The 19507-nt window shown below is 38.3% G+C and overlaps 1 protein-coding gene across 1 annotated transcript; it reads right to left on the bottom strand.

Annotated features, from left to right (window-relative positions):
• Positions 1-241: 241 nt before the first annotated feature.
• LOC133532658 (probable serine/threonine-protein kinase DDB_G0282963) lies at positions 242-19485 on the bottom strand. Its single transcript, XM_061871416.1, has 8 exons — positions 19246-19485; positions 15819-15953; positions 14114-14209; positions 11371-11448; positions 4944-5186; positions 3934-4065; positions 1919-2845; positions 242-526 (listed from the first exon to the last, which is right to left on the bottom strand). The coding sequence occupies exons 1-8, from the start codon at positions 19351-19353 to the stop codon at positions 407-409; spliced, it is 1839 nt and encodes a 612-aa protein (XP_061727400.1). The 5' UTR covers positions 19354-19485; the 3' UTR covers positions 242-406.
• Between the last annotated feature and the right edge of the window lie 22 nt (positions 19486-19507).

The raw sequence follows: 19507 nt of genomic DNA, 5'->3' as shown, positions 1-19507 counted from the left end.
ACTAACCTGGTGTCTTCATCTGCAATCACGTCAGAGTCGCTGCTATCGGTGTGTTGTGTGTGTCCGTAACAGCGGTCCACCATGCACAGAAACTCGCTCGGCGGGTTCAAACCTGTACAAAATGGATCCATTTATGACACTAACCTGGTGTCTTCATCTGCAATCACGTCAGAGTCGCTGCTATCGGTGTGTTGTGTGTGTCCGTAACAGCGGTCCACCATGCACAGAAACTCGCTGGCGGGTTCAAACCTGTACAAAATGGATCCATTTATGACACTAACCTGGTGTCTTCATCTGCAATCACGTCAGAGTCGCTGCTATCGGTGTGTTGTGTGTGTCCGTAACAGCGGTCCACCATGCACAGAAACTCGCTCGGCGGGTTCAAACCTGTACAAAATGGATCCATTTATGACACTAACCTGGTGTCTTCATCTGCAATCACGTCAGAGTCGCTGCTATCGGTGTGTTGTGTGTGTCCGTAACAGCGGTCCACTGTGCACGGCCACTCGCTCGGCGGGTCCAGAACCTGAACATAATTGATCAATACTACAACTATGGTGCATAGGTTCCGCACCCAAAGGGTAAAACGGGACCCTATTACTAAGACTCCGCTGTCCGTCAGTCTGTCACTAGGCTGTATCTCATGAACCGTGATAGCTAGACAGTTGAAATTTTCGCAGATGATGTATTTCTGTTGCCGCTATAACAACAAATTTTAAAAAGTACGGAACCCTCGGTGGGCGAGTCCGACTCGAACTTGTCCGGTTTTTTTTTTGTTTTTGGTTATATTTGGTCAATAGTTGGGAGCGGTTTTACGGAACCCATTTTAACGTCCAGCCGCCCATAATTGTAAGGTCTTCCTTTCCATTTTTTTTTCGTTTAAGTGGGAGACGTTTTACATCTCTAAATTTAATGTATTAATTACCATAGAGAATACAATACGAGTAAAATGACAATGTATACTTTATATTGACTGGTGAATCTTAGAATAAGCAATTTTAACATGCAGGTACAGTCACGTCTGAAAAATATCGATATGGACAAAGTGCCAAAATATGTATACAGAACCTTAATACATGGACAATAAGGTCGTGTACACATATTATTGACACTTTGTCTGTATCGATATTTTCAAACGTGACTGTACTTTAGAGTATATTTTATAACTGTATTACATGCAATTAATACGCAAAAGCAAATAGAGTCAAAACTAAGATATGTTGGCAGCGATTTTAAAAGCCCAGATGATGCAAGTGTCAAGTAAACGTCATAACTTCATAGATATTTGACATTTAAAACAACCCTTGCACCGTCTGTGCTATCAAAATCGCTGCCAACTTATCTATGGAGAACTTATCTTATGGAGAAGTACCTCCACCTTACAGAAAACAGCAGCCAAATAACACTAGTCCCTACTCATAGTGTTGTGTTCCTGCCGGTGAGTAAGGTTGCCAGCGCTCAATGAAGGGTGGGGGGGGGGGGGGGTTTAGGGTCGGCAACGCGCATGTAACTCCTCTGGAGTTGCAGGCGTACATAGGCTACGGAGGCTGCTTACCATCAGGCGGGCCGTATGCTTGTTTGTCACCGACGTAGTAAAAAAAATCTTGGTTTGATTCTAAATGATCTGATTCTGACAACTGACAGAAAATTTTACCATCATTTTTTAATCTAAATTTTACCATCAAATGAAATCGCAGTTAATAGGAAAAATAGTAGTAGTAAAACTCTTTATTGTACAAAAATGAAAACAAAACAGGAAATAAAACACTCATCATTAGTACAAAGGCGAACTTATACCTTTAAGGGATCTCTTCCAGTTAACCTTTGAGCAATTGAGGGAAAATTGGAGACGGTAGACATCCATACTGTGCAAAGTAACTTAACACTAGCTGGAAAAGTTCAATTGTAAATTACTTACGAGGTGCGCTGTTTTCTGTATATCCTCCGACACCTCTCCCTCCGTAACCCCACTGAACGCCTTGGCAAGCATGATGTTGGGGTAGTTCTCCGCGTCCTCGTAATCGGACTCGCAGCTGAGCGTCAACTCCGAGTTGGGAGACGACTCTAAGTCGTGATGTGACGACTTCGAGTCGTGATTTGACGACTTCGACTCTTGATGTGACGACTTCGAGCCGAGACGTGGCGAGTTTAAGTCGTGATGTGACGAATTCGTTTCGTGATGGGGCGAGTTTAAGTCGTAATGTGACAACTTCAAGTCGTGATGTGACGACTTCGACTTGTAATGTGGCGAGTTTAAGTCGTGATTTGACGACTTTCTTCTTGTGAGGTGCAATTTTTTCTGTATATCCTCCGACACCTCTCTCTTCGTAACCCCACTGAACACCTTTGCAAGCATGATGTTGGGGTAATGCTCCGCGTCCTCGTAATCGGACTCGCAGCTGAGCGTCAACTTCGAGTCGTGATGTGTCGACTTCGAGTGGTCAGGTGGCGAGTTTAAGACGTGATGTGACGAGTTCGTTTCGTAATGTGACGTGTTTGAGTCGTGATGCGATGACTTTGAGGCGTGATGTGACGAGTTTAAGTCGTTATGTGACGAGTTTAAGTCGTTATGTGACGACTTCGAGATGTAATGTGACTGCTTCGATTCGTGATGTGGCGAGTTTATGTCGTGATGTGGCGACTTCGATTCGTGATGTGACGTGTTAAAGTCGTGATATGACGACTTCGAATTATGATGTGGCGAGTTTAAGTCGTGATGTGACGACTTCGAGTCGTGATGTGGCGACTTTAGGTCGTGATGTGACTCGGGTCCGGACTCGAATGCGTGGTCAAGGTCAGACTCGGGCTCGTATTGGTCGATGTCGAAGTCTGACATGGAGCGCGACTAAAATAAGAAATATAATTAATGCGTCGAAATATTAATATTAGTGGGTAGTAACCTAGTATGAAGCAGATGGTCCCGGGTTCGAATCCCGGTAAGGGCATTTATTTGTATGATGATCACAGATATTTGTTCCTGAGTCACGGATGTTTTCTATGTATACAAGGTGGCCAAAAAATATGTGCATTCCCGTTGCCAGGGATGTTTTGGGCTAATAAATCGCGAAAAAAAATTATGACTGTTTTATACGTTTTGGCGACCGGTTTGGTCTAGTGGGTAGTGACCCTGCCTACGAAGCTGATGGTCCCGGGTTCAAATCCTGGTAAGGGCATTTATTCGTGTGATGAGCATGGATATTTGTTCCCGAGTCATGGGTGTTTTCTATGTATTTAAGTATTTATAAATATTTATACATTATATATATCGTTGTCTAAGTACCCTCAACACAAGCCTTATTGAGCTTACTGTGGGACTTAGTCAATTTGTGTAATAATGTCCTATAATATTTATTTATTTATTTATTATTTTAGCTGGTCCATTTTCTATGGGATGCGATTTCGGGGTTGGTCCCATAGTAAAAGTTGCTCAGTATAATCCCAAAACCAACATGAATGCACATATTTTTTGCCACCTTGTATAAGTATGTATTATCTATATACGTATGTACGTCGTCGCCTAGCTTCATAATTTATTTTTAAATCGTTTTCTGTATCATTTTTAATTGTTATTTATAGATTAATAATAATAATAATTTATAATAATTTAGCCTATATACGTCCCACTGCTGGGCACAGGCCTCCTCTCATGCGCGAGAGGGCTCGGGCTATAGTCCCCACGCTAGCCCAATGCGGATTGGGGACTTCACATACACCTTTGAATTTCTTCGCAGATGCATGCAGGTTTCCTCACGATGTTTTCCTTCACCGAAAAGCAAGTGGTAAATATCAAATGATATTTCGTACATAAGTTCCGAAAAACTCATTGGTACGAGCCAGATTGGTGGTGGTATTTATAGATTAAAGACTTTATTTTATTTAGACAAGATAGAAATTTAAATGTTTAAATACTATCTGTCAATCATCAAATCTTACCTCCACAGCAAGTTGTACCGCTTGATATAAGTCTCGATTAAGTTTCTTCTTCACTTCGCTTGACGTATTCGTGTTTGTTGATTCTCTTTCGTCTCTTGTATCTTGAATAGGGACTAGAACAGCCATATCATTCTGAAAAGAAAGGTACATCATATTATTCAAAAGTGAATGTGAGGTCCCCAATCCGCATTGGGCTAGCGTGGGACTAACTCGATTGCTGTGAAGGATCTCACATATACAAAACTACATATTTGGGTTCGTCTTTGACGTCTCTAAAAACAGCTCAGAGATTTTAATTTTAAACTAATTAACACAAAAAGTCATGGCCAGAAGAGTTTTTTTGCTTTAAGTTTATTCAAATTTGATGTCAAATATCTCGAAGACAATGAACTTTGAAGTAAATATGAGATACTATATTGCTTCAAGCCGTTGCTGTTAATATGATAAGCTGTAAAAACTATCAAAAAAAACCGGGCAAGTGCGAGTCGGACTCGCGCACGAAGGGTTCCGTACCATTATTTATAAAAACGGCAAAAAAAATATGTTTCTTGTATATTCTGTTTTTAGTATTTGTTGTTATAGCGGCAACAGAAATACATCATCTGTGAATTTCAACTGTCTAGCTATCACGGTTCATGAGATTTTTTTTTTTTGTATGACTATATTTTGTGAAAGTTTTAGTATTAAATTTGATCTATGAATTATATTCATTAGTATTATATATGGAATAATATTTACAACATCAATAAATTGCTCTGATAATTAGATTAAGATAATTATATGTAATACTGTCTTACTATTCATAAGTGCTTGTTGCTAGGCCTACATGAATAAAGTATATTTGAATTGAATTGAATTGAGATACAGTCTGGTGACAGACGGACGGACGGACAGCGAAGTCTCAGTAATAGGGTCCCGTTTGTCCCGTTGGGTACGGAACCCTAAAAAACTAAGGGAATTAGATCAAAGGTCATTGGCGCCAGGGAGCCCCTTAACACTATGAAACTTACCGTATTAGTATTAATGTATTCATGGTCCATCTGCTCCGTAGCCACCAGCCGCACATACCCCGGATCGCCCGAGAAACAGCAATCCGAGTCAAAAGACAACGTCGAATCCAAATCTTGTTCCTTACGCTCGGCAGTCTTATTTTGTCTTTTTCTTTTTCTGGGCGGGGTTTTATTGGTCTCTAGCAAACGCTTTCTGAGTATCAGAACTGGAGGTGTTCGTTTAATCGTTTTTGGAATGGGCATCTGGAAATAGTATGCGGACTTAGCGGAATCTGCATGAAAAAGAGCTTTATATCGATGCAATAAGAGCGAAAAAGATGTCGACGCATTGCGAGCCGATCCGATGCGAACGTTTCTTTTTTTTAGCTCTTTTTTCTATCGGCTTTAGCCTTTCCACGTCGATATGTGTGGAAAGACCATTAGAGTCCGTCTAAGCTAACTTTTCACGGACTTGAGCAGAACAAAGTGGGGTAATGTCATATTTTCGTAGAAACTCGACATAAATCATGACATTGTCACATTTTGCCATATATTTGTACCTGAGTCATGTATATATATATACTCGATCACCGGGGTCATTGGTCTCTATGGGTGTACCACAGGGGTCAATATTGGGACCTTTCCTGTTCCTTATCTACATAAATGACTTGCCATTCCTTGTAAAGACCCACCATGATATAGTATTGTTTGCAGACGACACTTCACTTATTTTCAAAGTCAAACGACAGCAACAAGCTTACAATGATGTAAACGATGCTATTTCAAAAGTAGTAAATTGGTTCAATGTTAATAATTTATTGTTAAATGAGAATAAGACTAAATGTATTAAGTTTGTCACTAGTAATGTAAGGCATGTAAAAACAAGTGTCATTGTGAAGGATGAGGAATTGGAATTAGTTGATAGTACAGTTTTTCTTGGTATAACTTTAGATTCTAAACTCCAGTGGGGTCCCCATATTGCTACTCTTTCGAATAGACTGAGTTCTGCAGCTTTTGCAGTACGCAAAATCCGTCAGTTAACTGATGTAAAAACAGCTCGATTAGTATATTTTAGTTACTTCCATAGCATTATGTCATATGGTATTTTACTGTGGGGTGGTGCTTCAGATATAAATACCATTTTTGTTCTGCAGAAGAGGGCTATTCGAGCAATATATAAAATGAACCATAGAGACTCACTGAGAGATAAATTTAAGGAAATTGACATCATGACAGTGCACTGTCAATACATTTATGAGAATATTCTGTATGTGCATAAAAATATTGCCGATTTTAAGAAAAATTGTGACATTCATAATATTAATACTAGAAATAAACATAAGTTCGCCGTGCCCTTCACTCGGCTCCATAAAATTAAAAAATCATTCATGGGTAATTGTGTGAGATTTTATAATAAACTTCCAAACCATATTACTGAGTTACCAATTAATAAATTTAAGAATCATGTAAAGCGTAAACTTATTTCTAAAGCTTATTATACCACACAAGACTACATGAATGATAAAACAACGTGGGATTAATTGTGATTCGAAATGATTTATGGGACATGCGCTCGCATCAACGGCCGGACGCAACTGAGGCGCGCGCAGGCGGCGCGCACGTATTTATGCAGCGGTTGGAGCGAGATGGAAGACAGGGCGTGCTACTCTCGCAAGCGACATTCTCTGCGGTAGTCCTAAATTGCTGTATTTTCTACTACCCACTTCATGCAACCGGCGATTGTGAGCGGGATAGAAGATATGCCATCGCACTCTAGAGAGGTGCGATTTACGTAAAAGGGTAGATTAGATTCTGTAGTTCTAAGATACCTATCTTTCTATTTTTTCGTAGGTTTAGGAATAGTATATAAGACGACGATACATTTCAATAAAAGTTCATTATTTAACTGACTATACCGCTGTTTACACTTGACTCCTCCAGCATGGACCCCCATATTGGTGACCCCGACGTGATGTACAAGTACGCACAGTTCTTTCTGTCAACAACGAGTCATCGCTAGATATTCTCGCCGCCATGGCCGACAAGATGTTAGAGCACGCCGAGCCAGTCACCGTTGCTGCAGTCACACGAGCCACTGATTTTCAAGCCCCGCAAAGCAGCGAAAACACATTTTTTGAGAAGTTATCCCAGAAGCTCGACAATTTAACACTCGCAATTGCAGCCCTTTGGTCCGGCGGCCGGCAACGCTATCGCCGTCCCTTTCGCTCTCGCAGCCGTTCCCGTTCGAGATCTATGTCGGCGCATGGAACTTCACGCAAGCCCGGTGATCCTGGATGGCTGTGCAGATATCACTTCAGATTCGGAGACAAAGCACGAAGATGTGAATCGCCGTGTAGCAAGAAGACTAGCTCATCGGAAAACTAATGCCTACACCGACTCTGGCGGGCCTCGGTGTACCTCCAGTCAGCAACCGCCTTTGTGTCATCGATCGCAACTCTCGAGAACGTTACCTCGTCGACACTGGCGCCGAAATATCAGTACTATCGTCGCATCACAAGAAGAACCAGTTATCAAGCACCTACAAGCTTTACGCCGCAAACGACACGCCGATTAAGACCTATGGAGAGAAAACAATCACTCTTAACTTGGGGCTACGGCGCGACTACCGTTGGACGTTTATCGTGGCTGCCATCAAGACCTCAATCCTCGGAGCTGATTTCCTTCGGCACTACAAGCTGCTACCTGACCTAGATCAAAAGAAGCTCATCGACAAAACCACTAAACTCCAAGTCAACGCATTAACAGTTCGAAGTACTCAAGAAACCGTCTATTTGATCAGCAGCAATCAAGCCTACTACGAGATTCTCAAACAGTATCCTAATGTACTACGACCAATGTCTTTGAAAACGCCGGCCAAGCATAACGTGCAGCATTTCATCGAGACTACGGGCCCCCCACTCTTCGCCAGGCCACGCCCACTGCCGCCCGACAAATATGCAGCGGCGAAGGCCGAATTCGAACGCTTGATGGAAATGGGCATCTGTCAACCCTCAAACAGCCCCTGGGCAAGTCCGCTGCACGTTGTCAAGCAAAAAGATGGTTCTCTACGTGTCTGCGGCGATTATAGACGTCTGAACGCCGTAACACAACCCGATCGCTATCCTTTACCTCGAATTCAAGATTTTACGTACCAGTTGCACAACAAGAAGATTTTTTCAAAATTAGACCTGAAGATGGCGTATTTTTGGATCCCCATGAACAAAGAAGACGCGCAGAAAACTTCAATAACCACACCGTTCGGGCTGTTCCAGTTTAACTCAATGACGTTCGGGCTCCGCAACTCAAGCCAAACATTCCAACGATTCATGCACGACGTTCTACGAGGCATAGATGGCTGTTTCTGTTACGTCGATGATCTTCTCCTGTCCTCTGAAAATGAAGAAGAACACAAAACACTGCTTCGACAAGTCCTGGAACGCCTAGATAAATACGGCGTAACTCTCAATGTCGATAAATGCGAGTTCGGACGAAGAAAAATCAACTTCCTTGGCTATGAAGTATCACCCGACGGCATCAGTCCCACTCAAGAGCGGATCGAAGCAATATCGAATTACCCAAAGCCGAAGACAGTCTGTGAGCTGAGAAGATTTCTAGGCATGTTAAATTTTTACCGTGACTGCCTACCACATCAAGCGGAACTTCAGTCTCAACTCAACAAGTATCTGCACAACTCCAAGAAAAATGACAAGACTCCTATCGAATGGAACACCGAGTCAGATGAAGCTTTCAAGAAATGCCGCCAAAGCATATTGGAAGCAACTACGCTATCGTATCCAGTTCACGGCGCTCCTCTATGTATCATGAGTGATACATCAGACCACAGCGTAGGAGGATTGGTCCAACAGAAAGTTGATAATGTTTGGAAACCGCTGGCATTTTTCTCGAAGGCACTGAGTCCGACGCAACGCCGCTACAGTGTGTATGATCGCGAACTCCTAGCGATTTACATGGCTGTAAAGCACTTCAGACGACTTATAGAAGGCAATGACGTCATCGTCTACACGGACCACAGACCACTTACGCACGCACTTACGCGAGCACCGAGCAGCAGCGACACTCCGAGACGCGAGCGCCAACTGCACTTTATTAGCCAATTTTGTTCGAGCATCCAGTATATCCCAGGCGACAAAAACAACATCGCTGACGCCTTATCAAGAATCGAAGAAATACAATGTCCGTCCGCAATAGATTTCGACAAATTAGCCACCGACCAGCGCACCGATGAAGAACTAACAAAATTGAAAACTCAAGAAAATCTGAAGTTCACTGAAGTCACACTACCAGCCATCAATCGACCAATCACGTGTGAGCTCTCAACTGGCACACCGCGACCGTACCTACCTATCGCTTATCGTTATGCGGCCTACAAAGCGCAACACGATATAAGCCACTCAGGTGTACGCGCAACGAGGAGACTTATGGCATCTAAGTTCTTTTGGCCAGCAATGAACAGAGACGTCGCACTTTGGACTCGAGCATGCATTGGATGTCAACGAGCTAAAATACATCGTCACGTGATTCCCCCTATGGGAGAGTTCCCGCCATCTCAGCGTTTCGAGCATCTGCATATCGATATCGTGGGACCCCTAAGAATATCAAATGATTATCGATATTGCGTCACAATGATCGACCGCTGCACGAAGTGGCCCGAGGCAATACCAGTACGCGACATAACAGCTGAAGTTGTCGCTAAAGTCCTGTATGAGCACTGGATTACGAGATTTGGATGCCCGCTACGCATCACGTCAGATCAAGGTCGTACCTTCGAGTCAAACCTTTTCAACGCTCTCCTGAAGAAGCTTGGGACCACAAGAATACGTACCACTGCCTACCACCCTCAGGCGAATTCTCAAGTGGAGAGGCTACACCGCACTTTGAAAGCCGCTCTTATGGCAAGGGGCGAAAGTTCAAGATGGTCCGAAGAGCTGCCTACAGTTTTATTTGGATTACGAGCCGCATTACGCAGCGATAACAACCTAAGTCCTGCATTTATGACGTATGGATCCCCACTACGCATGCCAGCTGATTTCTTCGTACCTACAAAGTCGACGATTGAAGATGCAGAGTTTGTACGACGTTTGTCAGAGATAATGTCATCACTTGTTCCTGTAACCCGGACGCACGCCACGCAATGGAGACCTTTCGTGCATAAGGACCTTGCGTCGTGTACTCACGTATTCGTGCGTAATGACACCGTGCGACCCCCGCTCACACCACCATATGATGGCCCGTTCGAAGTCCTCAAACGCTACGACAAGTATTTCAAGATACAAATGCCACAACGAACTACTGTCGTCACTATAGAGCGTCTGAAGCCAGCCTACATCTACAATGAAGACGTCACAAGCGACAGCCAGACTCCTGCATCTAGCCCAAACACTCAGACGTATGTGACGAGATCGGGCAGAGTCACGAAACGTATTCGCTTCGCTTGAGAGGGAGTGCTATGGGACATGCGCTCGCATCAACGGCCGGACGCAACTGAGGCGCGCGCAGGCGGCGCGCACGTATTTATGCAGCGGTTGGAGCGAGATGGAAGACAGGGCGTGCTACTCTCGCAAGCGACATTCTCTGCGGTAGTCCTAAATTGCTGTATTTTCTACTACCCACTTCATGCAACCGGCGATTGTGAGCGGGATAGAAGATATGCCATCGCACTCTAGAGAGGTGCGATTTACGTAAAAGGGTAGATTAGATTCTGTAGTTCTAAGATACCTATCTTTCTATTTTTTCGTAGGTTTAGGAATAGTATATAAGACGACGATACATTTCAATAAATGTTCATTATTTAACTGACTATACCGCTGTTTAAATACACTTGACTCCTCCTGCATGGACCCCCATAGATTAATTATTTATTATATTTGAATAATGATGATGAAATGGATATTCCAATGCATGTATTTCCTTTGTTGTTTTTATTATATTTGTTTGACATTTAGAATTTATTCTAGAAACAATCTAGACTAGTATTTTTTATACATTTTTTTTTGTATGACTATATTTTGTGAAAGTTTTAGTATTAAATTTGATCTATGAATTATATTCATTAGTATTATCTAAGGAATAATATTTACAACATCAATAAATTGCTCTGATGATTAGATTAAGATAATTATATGTAATACTGTCTTACTATTCATAAGTGCTTGTTGCTAGGCCTACATGAATAAAGTATATTTTGAATTGAATTGAATTGAATTTTGAATTGAATTGAATCGTAAAGGCCTGTGATATACTCGGGAGCGCGTATTTATCTATATACGTATGAATATCGTCACCTAGTACCCATAGTACCAGCTTTGCTGTTTGGGGCTAGGTATTAAGTTTATGTAAGATTGTATTGAAATCAAAAACAAAAATTATATATTCACGACACGATTTCGCCATTTTGAAATTCAACCGGAAATCCGACAAATATACTCACATTACTACGTATTGAAGGTTTTGAAAAGTCATACATATGAGCTGTCCGTCTCGGTGCGCCTTTGGCTGGCTGTTTGGTCTGAAAGTGTAGAGAAACATAAACATCACAAGAACACAGTTACGATCGAAATAAATATCATATATATGTATATATATTAAGCATTAAGGCATGTTGTGTTTACCTATAATTGGATAGACACTTACTCATGTATTTTTGGGTGTTTATCTGTATTATCTGTTGGTAAACCTTAAATAAGTAAAATAAAATAAATATGATTTACGATTTAATACTTCGGACGATTTTATACAGCCTATATGCAGATAGAATATGTGTCAAATGTTATCAACGTTGACATGTCATCGTTGATGCATTATAAATAGGTTTATAAGAAAAGGTTACACACCTACATACTAACTTATCTACACCCTGCACTAGTACTTTGGTTACATATGCTCCTAACTACTTATTCGATTTTTTTTTGACATGACGCACGAAGATTTACGCAAATATTTTTATATGGGTATGTAGCGGGTACTAGTGGCTATCCATGCATATTTTTTCTGGAGGTGTACCTCCGCGAAAAGTAAAAAAATAAATCTGAAGAAAAATAAAATGTTTTTATACACAATGAAGTATAAGTACATGACGTGGGTTAAAAATGTGTATTTTGTAGCCTATTTTATTATTGTCAAATATAATTTTGGTTCGTTAATCTAACTTGAACAGTTTACAAAATATGCCACTTTCAATGATACGCTGATTATTTTACATTATCCTGAATAACTCGAAAACAAAAGAAGATCGAGGACTGATATTAAGCATAGAGTGTTCTTAGGACTTGCCAGTACACCACCTGAAAGAATGACCAAATCCGTCGTTGGGGGCACCTCTAGTTCGCTTAACCTGCTAGACCCTTTCACGATATGCCTGATCTTACGATCAGCCGTCAACATCTTACGAAGTCGCGATCCTCTATTAGTCAGCGCCATCTATTGGACGGGAGTTGAGTTATTTTGACAAGAGGTCTAAGCGTCGGAAATGGACACCTACTTCAAAATAATTCAACATTAATAATAATTTTTTATTGGCTCAATAGAAACGGTCAAAAAGTTGGTTCATGTCTTATTTTTTTACGATTAGAATTTTTATTATATTGATTTAAACCAACACGGTTTTCGTTCATAGTTTTAAAACGAATACGGGACTTAATCGCGTAAACTTACGTTCATTATATGGCCTGACGTTTCGAACGTGACGTTACGCTCGTGGTCAGAGGCAGACTGGCGAGGAATTGTATCAACATCTTGTTGCGCGGGTTTTGCGAACTACCCGCGATTGATCTTGATACAATTCCAGCAAATATAATATATAGCAATTGCAAAATTGTGTGTGTTCGTGTGCAAAATTGCGTCAATTTTGCGTCATCCGCATGATGTGTTCGAGCCCTGGATATGTCTATGGTATATAATGTTGCGATACAAGAACATGTAAACGACACCATAGTCTGTCAAGCAAAGTATGCCAGTAGTAATGTACAGCAAAGTGAAGTAGGGCAACACTCAAAGAGCAGTATTGCGTTGGTATTGCACTAAGAAAAGCAGCAATGTACATCGAACCAAAACATGTAATTTTCATAACTTCAAATTTTACAAATATTTACGATCAACGAGCGTGATTGTATATTATAGGCACCTTGACTTTGCTTAAGTTCATGCACAAACTTATTTAATATATTGGTATTTAATGGTGACAGCAGAAATTTCTCTTGAAATAGCAACGATTCAGAATGTAAACAAACATGATGGCTGTCATTCAATATCCAATCCACATTCCACAGATAAAACACAGATGACACGCGATTTTGGAATTATTCGAAAACTGTGTTGCTAACTCGCGATTTTTAAAATTTGCCGCCTTTTGCTACCGACAAGATTTGCTTGACCAAGTATAGTCACTCATAGTTACTCAGATTTAATTTTGAAGGAAAAATTTACCAATACTTTTGAGGTTATATTTCTAATCTGAAAAAAGCCGGACTATATCGTGACACGTCGGCGAAATTAAATGACAGGGAGGGAGTGAAAGGGGGGAATGTAACTATAGATGCTGTTCTCATATTCTCGTGATCGCTACCTACTTTGTTTGTAAGTATTGTATGGACTGTAGATATTGTGAGCCCCGGGGAAGGACATAGGATAAGGAATCGCTTTGGTCGCATAACAACTTTTGTCATATTTTTAACTGTCACAACACTTTATGCATAAAATTGTAAGTCATAAAATTCCTTAGAATTATTCCTGAGCATAACTGAATTTTTGTCATAAATGAGTTATGTCATACTTTTTATAGTCATCAATTTAATTCGCATAAAATTTTAGGTTAGGTTCGTTAGGTATGCACAAAAAATATATGACAACTATCAAATATTATGGCTAAAAATGTGTGACACAATATAATATGAATTTTCATTTGTATGCGCAATGATGATTATGACATTTATGACACAAGTTCTTATGTGTATCAAAGATATGACTTAAACTTGTATACAACCCAATATGGACCCCATAGGATATTTTATATCATGAAAATCATCAGTATACTACAATAGGTATTTTCAATTTTGTATCAAAGCAAAATCAAGTCAATCTAGTAACGCAAATATTCGCCTTTGGGGTATTTTTGTTTTGAATTTAGAGCGCTCACTCAAATATCACCATAAATCTTTAAAGAAACTAGTACTTACAAAAATACTATTTGTAGTGCAGACGACCTCCTCGTTGACCACTGGCAACATGACGTCTGTGTTAGCGTTGATGACATCCGGCAGATTGTGGTATATCTGCGACAATAGATAAAGTAAGTAAGTTTTCTTTCAAGCGGATGTTACGTAAGCATTTGTTAAAACAAGAGTTCGAATAATATTCATCAATATTATATTTATAGTGTGTATGTAATATTTATACATATACATATGTAATATTTGTGTAATGTATGTAATGTTTATAAGTATATTAGTTTGCTTTTCTTGTTAATTCATGGATTTTGTTTTGTCTCTCTGCACCAATTGTGTCTCTGTTTGGCCTTATGGTTGACTGGTAGAGAATGCCATTTGGCATTAAGTCTGCCATTTGTATATTGTTGTATATATTTTGTGCAATAAAGTTTAAATAAAGGAATAAATAGATAAATGTTACCGAGCCGAGCTATGGTGATGGAATAATGTAAAAAAATAATACAAAATTTAAAAAGCATGTTTTAAATTATATATTTTGATATATGTAAGTAATTTAAAAGAAACCCTACTACACACGGTTTTTTTAAAGTCCTTTATTTTCAAGGATGCATTACTGAGCTTAAATTAAGTAACTTTCTTAAAGAAACCGGTATTCTAATTAACTTTGTTTTGGAGATACTTAATGTTTTATTTTTTTATAATTAGGCCCCTACGAGCGTGTACACTTACATATTGATTAATGTTTAGTATGAGTTTATACATTTGCTACTAAACGCAAGTACTATCTCGGACGATCGATGTTCGAAATGTCATTGTATGTCATCGTTTTCAATTGTTTGGTAGATTTAAATTTTTATGAAAAATACAAAAACATATATTAACTATGCCATTTAGTTTCCATAAATGTACTTAGCCGTACCCTGTAAATAAAAGAATTTCAATAAACTACATGTATAAATTATAAACTAATTTTTTTTCTATTTTTAATTTATTGGCGAAATTGGCCATAACAAAGAACATTTTTTGCTACTGATGGTGATGCTGATGACCTAAGGAATGCGTGGTTAAAATCTGTCGGGTTTAATTGACCCCCGGTGTATATTGTTTGAAAGAAAAAGTGACTCACGGCTAAAGCCAGCCATGATTATCAATTTATCACATTAAAAAAAGAATTGTACCAATATCCAGAATTAGGAAGAATAAAATGGCAGCAGCTTGAATAAAGTGTTATTTCAATTCAGATATATTTGTAAAAATATAATTTAAAAAGAATTAATTTGAATTTTTCTTTTTAATATTATTGTCTATATGTGACGTTATTTATGAAAAGGGAACTTATTGTCGATGGCGCTTCCGCCGTAATAAACGATGCTCCGATACAAATACAACGCTGCGCGGCGCAGTGCGGCGTAAGCGCCATCGACAATAAGGTCCCTTTTCCTAGATAATGCCACATATATGTTAGTCTATAAAGAATTTGTAATTTGGACCTTGTCAGATTCAAATTTTAAATGAAAAAATATAAAAAACTTACAAAAGCGAAAGGCCGCAGGGCCCCCTACCAACTAGATGGTCCGACCAAGTTAAGAAGGCCACCTCAGGCAAACTCCATCAAGCGGTGAGGGATACAGGACCGATGGAGACAAACCACAGGAGCTGCAAAACCAATTGGTCCCGATCCTGAGTAATGAGGGACTGACAAAGAAAAACTTACCATGTTGGAACGTTTGTAGAGAGCAATCAGGTTCGTCACTCCTTTGACCACGGTCTGCTGAAACATCAGCATGCTGCAGAGCAGCCGGTTGCAGTCCCGGCATAGCAGGATACGGCAGTACTTTAAACACTCCGTCTGCACACAGGAAGTTATAGCAACATAAGATAAATAAATATTATACACAAATTGACTATGCCCTATAGTAAGATAAAGAAGAAAAAAGAAAGTAAGATTATAATAACTAAACTTCCGGCAGACATAGATATATTTATTTTATTTGTCAAATAAGTATGCTGTGTGCATTACAGGAAAACCTAGGCACTGTGAAACTACAAAATAAAATACAATACAAATAAACCTATTCACAATATCTATACATGAAAACGAGAGACAAGTTAAACATAGGATTTGGAGGATATATTGGTGATTGACCAGTTTTAATATATTTGATATCAACAGAACATTCTTAATATTTTTACAGGAAGAGATCCCTCTTAGGGATAAGTTCGCCTTTATACTACACATTTACATTAAATCTGATGTAATCAATATTTCTTTATTCTCGTACAATAAAGTGTTTACTTACTTAGAATTTTATACAACTTTTATTTAGGTAAGTACTTAAAAATATAAGCTAGTTATAGTAATCATCTGTATATATCCATTATGTATATTGTTACATACATACATACATACATATAATCACGCCTATTTCCCGAAGGGGTAGGCAGAGACCACGGATTTCCACTTGCTACGATCCTGACATACCTATATTTTTGTATATTGTCATTGTAAACAAATATGTTTTTGCTTTAATAAATGATAATACTATTCACAACATCCTTGACCTATGACTTATTTAGAAACTAATATTTACATAAATTAATGCTTTCAATAAGATTATATTGCTGTGCCCTAAAAGGTGCTCACATATATACCTAAGTATATGTCCCATTCCATCCACACTTGTAATGTGATATGCAATAAATGATACTAGTCTATTCTATTCAAATTTATATTTTAAGTATTTTTTATGTTACTGTCTACTATTATCATTATCAACAATGCTAAAAGTAATCAATTAACAGTATTGTTTTCTTATACTTTATTTTCCGTCCTAGAATTAAATTAGGAGGCCAATTATTGCCCTAACTTGTCAGTCAAATCTAACATTTTAGTAAAGTCAAGGTATTAAATATTGATACGGACAAAGTGACAAAAATATGAAAACACTACTTTAATATATAGGCAATAAGGTCGTGTATATACATTTTTGACACTTATATATTTATTTAATCGAACTGTAATTGTAGTATCGAAGACTCTGTCTATATTTGACCTCAAAATGTTTATAAGTATAGCTAATAGTAATAATGTTGCAATAATAGATTTGTCAAGTTTTGTTAAGCTTATGAATCTTGTACATTAACCTTAAATTTATATTAGTCATGTTGTGTATTTATATTTTTCATGTAAGCCTAATCTGTTATTTACATTATCAATAAACTATGAGTTTAACTAAGTTTCCGAATATAAAAAACAGGTATTACCAAAAAGTATTCTTAACTTATATTTTGCACAATAAAGCAGTCGAAGAAGGATGTTCCTGTTTTTATGTTTTCTTTTAATTAGATATGTAGTTTTCCTATTCCCATAGAAACGTCACCCTTCAACATTTATTCAGCAAATAGGCCACAAGGGCACTTTTACATAAAACATGGTATTTACATACAATACAAGCAATAAAAATACACTTCAACAAATTATAAAATACAACTGCAAATATATCCTAATAAACTAAAAGAGTCTCCAAGAGTCAAGATCCTGTATAATAAAAACAATTATAAAGAGAAAAGAAACATATAAGAACCGAATGAGGTGTCTCACTGTAATTATACTCAAAAATAACATTATACACATTGTCCGAATCCACCTCAGAATGCCAAACACATTGATTTAGATCCTATTAATTGGATTAATTCACTAGAATCACAAGAATATGAATAAAAATCTTCTTACATATAACTATCTAATGGTTCACTAATGTGTTGCAGAAAGTTTTTTGACATATTTTTTCATTCTATAATGTTATTTGGCAGAAATGTTGTCTAGTAGGATTACCATTTGCATAGTATCATTTAGCATACAATTACTTTGCAGTTTATAATCCAGAAACATATTCTGTTGATGACCATAATAGCCTTTTAAACAAATATTGTTTGATTTCTCAGATAAATGTACTGCATAATATTTAGGTGGCATAAAGTTATCAAGTTGAATTAAAATTGAGCAGATGAAATTAAGTGTTTTTATATATTTATATTACCTTGTGGGTTATTTTAATGTTATGCTCTAACCTAAATCTATTTTTCTAGCAGTTGTTCGTTTTTGTAGGTCAGTTTTAACCTAACCTAACATACTTTTCTGGTAGGCGTTCATTTTTATGAGGTTGCAGTTCTAACCTAATCTAACCTACTTTTCTGGCAGCTGTTCGTATTTTTAGGGGGTTGGAATTCTAACCTAACTTACTTTTCTGGCAGATATTCGTTTTTGTAGGAGGTTGCAGTTCTAACCTAACCTAACCTTCTTTTCTAGCATATAAGAGTATGATGATTATGGTACATAAAATTATGCTTAACGAAAGTGGGAAAAGTAATCTTCTGCTAAATAATATGGTGCAAAATGTATTGTATGCATAGTAATAGTAATGCCAAGTAATAGTTTTGCAAAATTATCATTTGACTAAAAGTGTTTCTGCAATACAAGTTATATGAAGTGTATTTCGAAACAAAATGATGACAGACAAGGGTAACCTCTATCTTTTACAAACATACTACTGATGAAGCGATAAGAGCAGACATGTGTCCTACACTCTGCTGGATTTCAACCATTGGTATTGGTTGATTCCCACACATCTCGCATCTCTGCATGTTTCCTCTCATCTCCGCTCATCTGTGCCTCAGTGGAAGGCAACCTAAGCATCTTAATGTAATTGTAACAATAGTGTATGTAGCCCAACTGATGCGAGTACTCGTCTGAAGAATGCTGACCATTTATTAGTGCTCTCTATCACAATTATACAGTTGAGCGACAAAGATACACATGAAATGATGAGCATAGTCTCTCTTTGCCTGCGGTTCATTTCACTTTCAAGATTCGTACGCTAAATATAGCAAGCGGTGTAACCAATGTCAGAACATGCCTTAAAATGACAAGGTAGTGTGCATGTTCAGATATTTTTGAACACCAAGTAAGATGTGCCACTGAACTAGGTATATAAACAATAGGTGAAATTTATGATATGAAGACGTATCTTATGACATAAAGTATCATCTATTTACGATAGTTCGCATTGTATCAAAATACCATATATGATACAACATAAATAATAATAATAATAAGTGTATAAATGCAAAAATATACTTACAACTTCTATATATGGAGATACCATCCCTTCAAAAAGACGACGGCATTTGGGGTTTAAATCTAATAGGGTTTCGGTATTGATCATACATATTGCGCAAAAGTAATACATCTTGAAAAACTTATTAAAGCATTGCAATATTTTGTTTAACGACAAACATCACAAACAGCTTTTCCAAAAGTGACATTAGGGACGGTGTTACCACAGAATAAATAATAGTACCCCGAGTTTCAGGCATAGACCATAGAGGTGTGCATAGAGGTAG

Source organism: Cydia pomonella, chromosome 27, assembly GCF_033807575.1.
Source record: "Cydia pomonella isolate Wapato2018A chromosome 27, ilCydPomo1, whole genome shotgun sequence".
In the NCBI taxonomy this organism is placed as follows: Eukaryota; Metazoa; Arthropoda; class Insecta; order Lepidoptera; family Tortricidae; genus Cydia; species Cydia pomonella.
This window is presented reverse-complemented; position numbering and strand designations above follow the sequence as displayed.

Coding starts and splice junctions, on each gene's coding strand:
- LOC133532658 (XM_061871416.1), bottom strand. CDS start 19,353: ATGTATTACTTTTGCGCAATATGTATGATCAATACCGAAACCCTATTA. Junction 15,954..19,245: donor TATCTCCATATATAGAAGTT/GTAAGTATATTT, acceptor TCCTGTGTGCAG/ACGGAGTGTTTAAAGTACTG. Junction 14,210..15,818: donor TCTACAAACGTTCCAACATG/GTAAGTTTTTCT, acceptor CTATTGTCGCAG/ATATACCACAATCTGCCGGA.